At 39.0% G+C, this 11,660-nt stretch overlaps 1 protein-coding gene across 3 annotated transcripts; it reads left to right on the forward strand.

The window, feature by feature from the left end:
* The first annotated feature begins 1,436 nt into the window (after positions 1–1,436).
* On the forward strand, positions 1,437–7,714 carry LOC131707076 (radiation-inducible immediate-early gene IEX-1-like). 3 transcript variants are annotated; one of them, XM_059009191.1, is made up of 2 exons: positions 1,437–2,330; positions 2,556–2,904. In XM_059009191.1, the coding sequence occupies exons 1-2, from the start codon at positions 2,136–2,138 to the stop codon at positions 2,889–2,891; spliced, it is 531 nt and encodes a 176-aa protein (XP_058865174.1). In that variant the 5' UTR covers positions 1,437–2,135; the 3' UTR covers positions 2,892–2,904. The 3 variants fall into 3 exon arrangements, with proteins under 3 accessions (XP_058865174.1, XP_058865176.1, XP_058865175.1); XM_059009193.1 differs by lacking the exon at positions 2,556–2,904 and adding an exon at positions 6,583–7,714 and having other exon boundaries at positions 2,058–2,330; XM_059009192.1 differs by lacking the exons at positions 1,437–2,330; positions 2,556–2,904 and adding exons at positions 5,959–6,343; positions 6,583–7,714.
* Positions 7,715–11,660: the final 3,946 nt, after the last annotated feature.

Genomic DNA, 11,660 nt, shown 5'->3' on the forward strand with positions numbered 1-11,660 from the left:
AATGGAATGAATAACTATTATTTTATTTACAAATATTTATTTTGAGAAAATAAATTGAGAGTAGTGTCCATTATTGCTTATAAAGACCCTGAGAATAAACTCAGGTGAAACTTTGTCTTCTAATTTGCCCAAACATCAATTATTATTATTATTTATTTCTTAGCAGACACCCTTATCCAGGGCGACTTACAATATCACATTTTTTTTTTACATACAATTACCCATTTATACAGTGCAATCTAGGTAAAGTACGTTGCTCAAGGGTACAGCAGCAGTGTCCCTCACTGGGGATTGAACCCATGACCCTCTGGTCAAGAGTCCAGAGCCCTAACCACTACTCTACACTGCTGCCCCAATCAATATTTTTCAACAAAACTTTCAGCAAGTATTTCATAGAATAACATGTTTTTATACATGTATCTCTAAGCAGAATACATCATAAAAAATACTTAAAATAAATAAATAAATAAATAAAAAGAAATAGTGTGTTGAAAAAAAAAGCGAAAAGTTTGTAAGGTTTCTGAAGTACTTTATAATGTTCCCCAGAGTGTTCTGAAAAAAAGGACAACATTTCCAAGATGCTACTGTAAAAAACAAAGTGAGCAATAGGTCTGAAAAGACACAAGCCCTGTAGACAGGGAATGGTCAGATTTCACAGGGGGTTGGTCAGATTAAACATGATCCCTGCCTGGGTAGTTAATAGAGTCAATCATCCTGGAGGCCCACCGAGTCTGCCTTTTACTGCAGAGCTTCTACAAATCGCCAGGAAGTCAGAAAAAACATTTCTTCCAGTCAGGTATTAACACCCTCCTAATAACCTCGTCGGGACCCTCCAGGGGGACGCGCCCCACAGTTTGAAAACCTCTGTCCTAACACGACTCAAGGGGAAATTACTATGGATCTAAAGGTTTTACCAGGTAAAAAAAAAAGAAAAATCACGGTAAACCGCATTAAAATGACTTCTTGACAAAGGCATTGTTGTAAGTAACTAAGTGGCTCAGAGCCAGAATTCTTCTGCTCGCTCGGATCACTGATGAAATATGCTCTGTAGCTCTGAGCTCCTCAGTAGGTTCACTGAGCTGCTCTGAGCGACTCCTCGCTTATCTAAGTCACCCACTCATTATTCTAGGAAGTTTGGTATCAATGACTCTTTGGAATTGACCTTATTAAATGTCTTTATACAGAAGAGATTGGATTTTCTAGGTTCTCTCGCCTATGAAATGATACAACTTTGTTATCTCTGTTTTCCCATTGCTTAAAATAGATATGGGGGGGGGGGGGGGGGGGGGTCATGTTGAGTCGGGTTTTCATAATTAAACTCAGAAAAAAAGCTGTTAATTACAAACCAATCTTTGTTTTTACCTTCATATCTTGCCTGAGCCTAATTCTGGTCCCCTTAATTTTATTTCAAACAGAGCTGACAAATTCTGTGAATTGTTCAACCCCGATCCTACTTTTAACTCGCATTTCATTTTTGCAGTCGCCTAATTTAACGTTGTGCTTTTGTTATTTTCCCTACTAGTTTAACATATTTCCTGTCAGTTTTTTTTAAGCATAAAATGAATACCCACTGCAGAGTGTACACTGACAGCAAGTCTTTCAGGTGCCAGTATTTCACCAAACATACCACAAACCATTTTGGGATATTGGAGGATACACCAAAAATGTAGTTTGGTATTACAGCGTCCACACTTCTGATAAACCGCACTACCTGATGCGATCTAAGTAGAACCGGACTCAAGACTACCTCCTGAGGTGGTCTCGAATCCGGCTCCTGAGTCCGGTATTAAAAGCTGTGTAGTGTGGACGCAAACCGTATTTAGCACTTTTAAGCCGGTTTAAAGGCATAGTGTGGACATTAAACGATGTAACACAATTATATAGTTTCTTCGTCATGAAAGTGTGTATGCATGTGTCATTTAGTTTATGTGCCAAATCACAATATGGTGGGCAGGAGGCTGGGAGAGAGTTTGAAGAAAGCCTCTACTCTACTGCCCACATTTCCTAAACATTTTAGGGGCGGAGTCACTGAAAACTTTAAATATGAGAAAACACCACACTGTACTGCAGAACAAGCATCTTGCTTAAGAAAAGAAGTAATCCTGTGTACTAAATAAATTAGAATTACAGTTACAATGTGTTACGGGTGTAATGGCAAGAGAGTTATGTCAACGGCAACAGTGTCTTCTGCTGCCTCGGGTCGGTGTTACCCCAGGCCGGGGGTCCCCGAAGTGTTTACCTTCGATCCCATACCCGAGCCCCAAACTCGCCCTCATGTCTCTCGATTAGGGAGAAACGGAAGGGCGAAAAAAGTGCTGTACCCAGCAATGGTGAGTTTAAAAAAGCATACCTTCTCTTTTTATAAAACTACTGATAAAATAGTCCTGTAACTTTTGTAAATTTGTTAATATGGTTTTATTTGTATAACAGTACCAATAATAGTTGCTTTTCTAGCGCTTTTGCGCAAAACATGAATAAATAAATAAAATGATAGCATTTTTCATTTTAAATTGCCTCAGCATTAACGTTTTTTCTCCCTCTTTTTTTTGTTTCAGACAAAAAAACGACTCCCAGTTGTCGAGGGCCGCAGCACCGTTCAGAAGTTGCTTTTCTTGTTGTTGGTAGTCATCTGCTTCCAGATTTACTGCGCCGAGGAGTCCGTGTCTGCAGTCGCTGAGAGCAGCCAAGTTGAGGGGGTGAGGACTCAATCTAAACACGCCTGCGAGGAAGAGCTGCTAATCGGGGAGACAATACTGGAAACTCCGGCTGGAGAGGATGTTCTAAGAGACTTGGGGCCCTATTTAGCAAATATGTGCGCAGCCGCTATCGCTAGTGCAAAAATGACTGCGTTTGCAAAACGCTGTGAGATAGCGCACGAAAATGTGATTTAGAAGGCGGGTCTTATGCGTGGGCAAATGCACATCAAATGGGGGGGGGGGGGTGGGAGGGTACATGTGAACCCCTTTTATCTGACCTGCCTGGCAGCATCTGCAACCTCTGACACTGTGGCTTCCAGATCAGTATCTGCTTCCCTCAAAGCCTGTAATCTCCGATCACATTGGGAAAACCACAGATGGAATGAAAAACTTCCTTTATTGACTGTAATTCCCGTATAGGCCAAGTAATGTATTCAGCGTGATATGTAAGGGCTGTAGTTACCATTCTCAATGGACCGGCATACTGATGCCTTGCTCATTGCCAGCATATCACCCAATACATTTAGGAAGGAACTGCTGGCAAGGAAATGTGACATGACCAACACCTGAGCTTCTGTAGACAGGACATGATGTCACACTGTCTGTCTGCTCACATATGGCGCCAGTGAGGTGAAGAGTTGATGGATGTCCTCCATCTTTTAACAGTACTTGGCTTGTCAAAGGGGTTACGCACGCGTCTCTTACTGTAATTTGTGTGAGCCGATGCCCTGTGTCGATGTATTCCTCTCTCTCTCTGTCTGTCTTAGCTACACAGCATCAGCATGATTTTCAAAAGGGGCAAAATAAGAACTAGGTCGCAAAGTGATTTCTAAAACTTGATTTGGGTCACTATTATTATTATTATTATTTATTTCTTAGCAGACGCCCTTATCCAGGGCGACTTACAATTGTTACAAGATATCACATTATACATTATTTCACATTATACAGATATCACATTATTTTACATACAATTACCCATATATACAGTTGTTTTTTTTTTACTGGAGCAATCTAGGTAAAGTACCTTGCTCAAGGGTACAACAGCAGTGTCCCCCACTGGGGATTGAACCCACAACCCTCCGGTCCAGAGTCCAGAGCCCTAACCACTACTCCACACTGCTGCCACATGGCTTTCAAAGGGTTGAAAGGGCTGTGTCACATCCACCTGCTGAACTGTTCAAATATAACTTGATTTAGTTACATAAATGGGGTATTAAAAATAATTTCGTGAACTAGTTCTTATTTTGCCCTAAGTAAGAAAACTAGGTGAGATTCACTTTTCGTATTTATACGATGAAAAATTTGGTGCAGATTATTATTATTTATTTCTTAGCAGATACCCTTATCCAGGGTGACTTACAATTGTTACAAGATATCACATTATTCTTTACATACATATTTTTTTACATACAATTACCCATTTATACAATTGGGTTTTTACTGGAGCAATTTAGGTAAAGTACCTTGCTCAAGGGTACAGCAGCAGTGTCCCCCACCTGGGATTGAACCCACGACCCTCTGGTCAAGAGTCCAGAGCCCTAACCATTACTCCACACCACACAAGCAGTGTGAGTGTCGTTATAATATGGAAACCCAACTTCACCTTACGACATCTTATCTGGCAGATAAGCATTCGTATGTGCATGTAGAAATGAGTCCCTGGTCTCACAATGACAGCACAGAGCCGCGCTTTGCATAGGCAGCAGACAGTAGACATTTTTTTTTTTTTTTTTTAATCAGACCACATTTTTTATTTTGTAGGTTGCACACTCTTTGTTGCACGTTTATTTTTTATGTTGAGACCTCTCTTTATTGACATTAAAATGACTTCTTGTCAAAGGCGTTGTTTTTATTTTATGGAAAATAAACGGTGAAAGCTAAATAATAAATAACGACACTAAACATCAGCTTTGTCATGTAGCCTGCTCTGTGGCATCTGGCATGACTAACAAATCCCAGGTCAACCTAAATCATTTGTCAAGTTTAGCTTCCTCTTGCACAGCTGAAAATGACTAAACAACACTGAGCGTGTTAAGTAACTGAGTGGCTTAGAACCAGAATTCTTCTGCTCACTGATGAAATATGCTCTATAGCTCTGAGCTCCTCAGTAGGTTCTTTACCTGACCTGCTCTGAGTGACTCCTCGCTTTCTTAAGGGACACACTCATTATTCTAGGAAGTTTGGTATCAATGACTCTTTGGAATTGACCTTATTAAATGTCTTTATACAGAAGAGATTGTTGTATGGGTCTTCTCTCCTATGAACTGATGTTATACAACTTTACGAATGTGTTATCTCTATTTTTCCATTGCTTATATAGATGTTGCCAACCCGCATAAGTTGAATTGTAGGTAGGTGTGTGTATGTGGGGGTGGGGGGGATTGTGCTGCTGAGAAAATAATAAAAAAATCTATAAATTAAAAAAATTGTATTGAATAATAAAATACAAAATAAAATAATACTATTAAATTATGACCATTTTAATTAAATGGGAGCTGTATCAGTCCAGAGATGATAGACAAAAAGAAGAAGATGTGATACATTTTATTGGACTAACTAAACAATAATTAATCACAAAGCTTTCAAGACCTCAAAGGTCTCTTCCTTGGGCGAAAGTGGGAAAAAATGTTTTTTTTTTAATAAAAAAAAATAAAGAAAAGTAACAAAATATAAAAATACGAAAGCTTTTTTTCCCTACTTTCACCTGAAGAAGAGACCTTTGAGGTATTCAAAGCGTGTGATTAATTTGTGTTTAGTTAGTCCAATAAAAGGCATCACCATCTCCTCTTTGTCTAGAAATTAATGTAACAAAACGTGCGTCAAAAACAGTTGATTATATTGGAAAACGTTTTATTATTATGCTCTTATTTTGTATATTTTTTATTATTAATAATATTGTTGGTTGCTATTGTATTCAAGGTGGGAAAACAAGCAATGCTATAATAATAATAATAATAATAATAATAATAATTATTATTATTATTATTATTATTATTATTATTATTATATGTTTTATAAGGTACAAGGCCAAGGAGACGTGTATTTTTAATAACGTAACGTAATTTAAATGATAAAAGCAGAACACTCATAATGACCACATTGATTTCTAGTAATCGATGTCTAGCATTAACATTATATTATGACACTTTGGAATTACAACCGATTTCATACAGAAATCAAGACAATAAAAACGTGTAAGTGTGTACATACATGTGTAATTTAGCTTATGTTCCAAACCGGATATGGTGGGCGGGAGGCTGGGAGAGAGTTCAGAGAAAGCTTCTACTCTGCTGCCCACATTTTAATTGTGGAAATTTCCAAAAAGTTTTAGGGGCGGAGTCACTGACGGCTTTAAATACGAGAAAACACCGCACAGTACTCCAGAACAAGCACCGTGCTTAAGAAAGGAAGTAATCGCGTGTACTAAATAAATTAGAATTACAGTTACAATGTGTTACGGGTGTAATCGCAAGACAGTTATGTCAACGGCAACAGTGTCTTCTGCTGCCTCGGGTCGGTGTTACCCCGGGCCAGGGATCCCCGAAGTGTTTACCTTCGATCCCATACCCGAGCCCCAAACTCGCCATCATGTCTCTCGATTAGGGAGAAACGGAAGGGCGATAAAAGTGCTGTACCCAGCAATGGTGAGTTTAAAAAAGCATACCTTCTCTTTTTATAAAACTACTGATAAAATCGTCCTGTAACTTTTGCAAGCTTGTTAATGCGGTTTTATTTGTGTAACAGTACCAGTAATATAGTTGCTTTTCTAAATAAATAAATACTTAAAATGATAGCATTTTTTTCATTTTAAATTGCGGCTTTGAATTTGTTTTTTCATGAAACCTCAGCATTAACGTTTTTTCTCCCTCTTTTTTTGTTTCAGACAAAAAAACGACTTCCAGTTGTCGAGGGCCGCAGTACCGTTCAGAAGTTGCTTTTCCTGTTGCTGGTAGTCATCTGCATCCAGATTTACTGCGCCGAGGAGTCCGTGTCTGCAGTCGCTGAGACCAGCCAAGTTGAGGAGGCGAGGACTCAATCTAAACTTGCCTGCGAGGAAGAGCTGCTAATCGGGGAGACAATACTGGAAACTCCGGCTGAAAACGATGTTCTAAGAGAATTTGCTGCGAAAACCGAGAGAAGAAGCGAGATTCTGCTGCTTGTCAGCGTCTCGCAGTACATCAGTGAGATGAAATGCAACCAGTAGACTTCCAGTAAATAGGGGTGCGAGATGAACTCGCTCCGGTCTGCAGTGTGCCATGCATGTTTGGACGAGGCAAAGGTCTCCCAAGTACTTTAATTTGAGTCCGAGATTTCTAGCCAGTTTTGGTGATTGGTAGAAGTATTCTTCTGTGAAACAAGGAAGAGACAGAGTTATGAAGGACACAAAGTTTAACTGTGCTTAAATTTAAGCAAACGCGTGTTTAAAGACACGTGGTTATTTATTTTAAATCGTGGTTATTTATTTAAAAATATTTATTTGTTTATGTATGTATTTATTTATATTTGTAAATTCACTGAAGTTTGACATCTCCTGATTTTGTTTCATTTCAATAACAATGTTAACAATCCATTCTTTATTGTGCATAGCAGTTTATTTTGTATTTTAAATGGTAAAGATAAACAGCTGTGAATTGTGTTAAGGCACTGTCGATTGATACTTGAACATTTATTTTAGCATTTTTTGGGGGGGTGTCTGAACTTTGAAGGGATTCAGAGCAGTGGTTATTTGTATTTATGTATTTATAACTATTATATTTATGTGCTTAGAACTTCAGTTTGTTTAGGGTGTACAATGTAATTGCAAACTGTGCATGTCACATGCATGTTAATTATACTTGCTGTGTTATAGTAGTTTCAGGCTTACTGTGTAAGCTACTGTTTCTGTTAGAGACACGGTCTGGTTATCAGCTCGTTACTGGGCACAATCCTATTCCTTTTAATGTTTTCAGGGTCTGGAAACATAGCCTTCTGTATGTTCTATGAACTGCTAAATAAAACAAAGATAATTGAATATATTCTGTGTGTGCTTGTCATTTTCTGCAAACATCTTTCTAATTTAAAACTGTTAAACTTTAGATACAGGTCCTCTGGCCTCAGACACAGGGGCAGAGACACAGGCAGTGTTTAGCTTCACTAGAGCACCCTGTGATTTTATAAAGTTTCTCCCACAATCCTAAGCGGGTGAGTTGCGCTCCTTTCAAATCAATGATAAAGTTCCAAGTTAGACTAGTGGTATAATAATGATACACTAAAGTGTCTTTTTAATTCCAAATGTATTCATTAGTTTAAGCAGGATCAAACCTGTGAGATGTATGTCTAATTTCCAAGAGAGAGTCCTGGCAAGAAATAACATTATAAAATCAAGACACAGCATTCAAACAGGACAGAAAAAAAACATGTTATCATAAAACAAGGATCAAAAAAAAAAAAGCACAAAAAAATGAACAATTCCAATTTGCACATGATTCTGGTCATTGTTGATATCTAAGGATTTTGCAACTCTGTTTAGATTTAAAATAAATATTTATCCATGATTTCAAAAAGGTATTGCGAAGAGGCTTTCTTCAAAGGCAATGAATTCCAAAGATGCCTGATATACAAAGGCACAGTTGGCCCATATTTGAGCTCAATTTAGGGATTTTTTTTTTTAAAAGTAGGCACATCATTTAGATCAGGGCTTCTCAAACCCGGTCCTGGAGACCCCCTGTGTCTGCTGGTTTTCATTCCAACCGAGCTCTCAATTACTTAACTATAACCTTAATTGAATTAATAAATTTATTTAATTAGACATTTTTACTTGTTGCAGTTGCAGTTCAAGTTACTTATCAAATGTTATAGTTAACTTGAAATATGCGACTGTTCAAGAGCTGAAAACAAGTAAAAAGGTCTAATTAAGCATATGATCAATTCAATTAAGGGTCTAGTTAAGTGATTGAGAGCTCAGTTGGAATGAACACCAGCAGCCACAGGGGGTCCCCAGGAGCGAGTTTGAGAAGCCCTGACTTAGATAAAAGTTCCCAACCTCCATAAACAGCAATTCAGAACCAAGTTAGACTACTGCAACTCCCTCCTGGCTGGCCTCCCTGCGTCCGCCACCCGTCCGCTCCAGCTCATCCAGAACTCTGCTGCCCGCCTGGTGTTCTCTCTGCCTCGCTTCGCCCACGCTACTCCACTACTCCGCTCACTCCACTGGCTCCCGATCACCGCTCGCATCCAGTTCAAGACTCTTGTACTAGCCTACAGATGCCTTGACCAGACTGCACCCAGCTACCTCCAGACCCTCATCTCTCCCTACACCCCCACTTGACCGCTCCGCTCCGCCTGCACTAGAAGACTAGCTCTACCTCCGCTACGCTCCCCTGCCTCCAGAGCCCGCTCCTTCTCCACCCTTGCTCCGCAGTGGTGGAATGACCTTCCTACAGATGTCAGGACTGCCCAGTCCCTGACCACATTCCGGCGCCTCCTCAAGACTCACCTCTTCAAAGAGCACCTGTAGAACTCCTCTGTTTGTATCCTGGGACATGTAAATGTGCTTTATTTTGCTCTTATCTGCCCCCTATTTTACTGCATTTAATCCTGTACTTCAGAATACTGTAATCTGCCAAGTGTTTAACCTGTAGTACTTTGTATTTAATCACATCCTGATGTAACTATCACTATTTAATCATATCCTGATGTAACTATCACTATTATCTGCTGTATTATTGAATTGTGGTTTGTCACACTTGTACTTTGCTTGAACAAAAGTTATTGTATTTCTTGCTCTTATTGTATTACTTGTATTGTAACACTTGAAATGTATTTGCTTACGATTGTAAGTCGCCCTGGATAAGGGCGTTTGCTAAGAAATAAATCATGTTAATGCTTTGTATTACATGTAATTGTCTTTCAGTACAATTTCATATCACTAGCAAAGAGGGTGTGATTAATCGATCGGATGATTAAACGATCAATAGAACATGTCGAGATTAAAACCCCTGAAGAACTATTGATTTCGAATGTATCGAAATACATAAATACAGCTAGTGTTCTGATTTTTTCAAAGACAAACGTATTTGGTACTTAATGGGTTAAGTCAGCAGGTAGTAATTAAAACAGAAAGTCATCTGTTAAAACATAAAACATTTAATATTTACAAACAAGTACTGGCTGCACTGCCACCTGTGGGCTGTTTTGAGTAAGTACAATATTCTCACTGTATCTATGTACTGTGCCTTCAGGTGGCGTCTTCCCGGCAGAATGTAAAATCATTTAAAAAATGTATTTGTATTTATTACATAGGGTCTATAATATAATACTGTCCTTTTGCTTGTAACTTTTGTTTTCAAATGTAAAAAAAAACCCCAAACCTACCTTTCTTTTTCTTGTAGAAATGCAACGACTAAAATTCTGTATTGAGGTTTGAAAGCCATTTAATGGCCTGAGGTGTAGCTGAATACATTTCAAGTACATCTCCTGTAAAGGCATAAAGTGGGCAACTGGTCACAATGTGGTCGATAGCCTGGACTTCACCACAGTGCCAATTCTGGTGTATCCTTCATTTTCCATTTATTTTCTAAAATGACATGAATCACATTCATTGCCTCCTGGGTTGGTATGATTTTCTAGGAGCACTGGGGGTCCAGAGGTTTTACATCCTGACAAATAAACTACGCTTCTCCAAAAAAAATCTCCCATTTCAAAATCAAATTTTACAAAACACAGTTTACAAGAAGGTAGCACGCGTTACACACTGAAATTAAAAGGTACATTCATTTGATTATGTGCGTAACATCAGTGACACATCTGAACACGAGACCCATGGAAATCAGAATGACTATAGCCTTGTGCTATAGACAAGGTCTCCAAATGACACTAGCTTTGGACTATGGTCTTAAACTATATCCACGTTCTCAATGACTATAACATTGCACTATACTCTTGAACTACAGACACGGTCTCAATACGACTATAGCTTTGGACTGTAGTCTTGAACTATAGACACGGTCTCAATATGACTATAGCTTGATCCACTTCTCAGAGAGTTGGTCCAATGACAGTTGAATGTCTCGGTATGGAGTCTGGGCTGCCCTGGCGTTGAATCTGTACATCAGTGGGTCATGCTTCTAATCAGGCCAGCGGAGAATGTCTTTTTCTAAGCATTCTTAACCCGCAGTTCAGCAATCAAAACAAAAATCTGTCTTTTACCCACTCGTCTCCCTCCATCGTGCAATGGTTCTGGCATTCAAATTAAAACCTCCAGTCATTCTTGGTAGTGTACAGCACTGTTTGCTGGTACCGCTACTACAGTAAACAAACTGGATAACAAACACCAAGTGCAACTTTTCTGTAACCCTCCCTTTACACTGTTCGACTGTTTTAAAGAAACTTCATTCAGTTTTGCAGTCTTTTTTTCGCTAGCTGAACATGCAGTGCAGCATCAGTATACATACTGACAGTAGGGAGGGTTTTAAATACTTATCCACAAGGTGGCACACGAGCCACAGTATATATATATACTGATAACTGACCGAAAAATTGAAATTCTCACACTCGGAGGGTTTTATACAGGTAGGTATATAAAGGCTATACATGACAAATGTTGAGGTGTTCCAATACATTAGCACACTGCTGTAGGGGTCTAGAAACCTCTACCAAGGTTCAGCCAGCCCTGTTAAGCATTTCTATGGATTTTGGATGATGGACTATTACATAGTCATGCTTAATGTTTATGATGGCTTCAAAAAGTGTGAGACAATAAAACGAGAAACTTCATTTGTTAGTGAGAGCTGCATATACACAGTACACAGGCACAGCCACTAAATCCCCAATGGCACAGACCTTACATGATACTGTATCTGTGTATCACAATACTGCATAGCTACTTCTACTCCAGCAAGTGTTTCGAGTGACAAATTCATGTGATCTATAGCAGGCACGATTACGGGCCATGTGTTTGAAATGTTCCCATAAAACATAATA

The sequence above is a fragment of the Acipenser ruthenus genome, chromosome 38, assembly GCF_902713425.1.
Source record: "Acipenser ruthenus chromosome 38, fAciRut3.2 maternal haplotype, whole genome shotgun sequence".
Lineage (NCBI taxonomy): Eukaryota > Metazoa > Chordata > Actinopteri > Acipenseriformes > Acipenseridae > Acipenser > Acipenser ruthenus.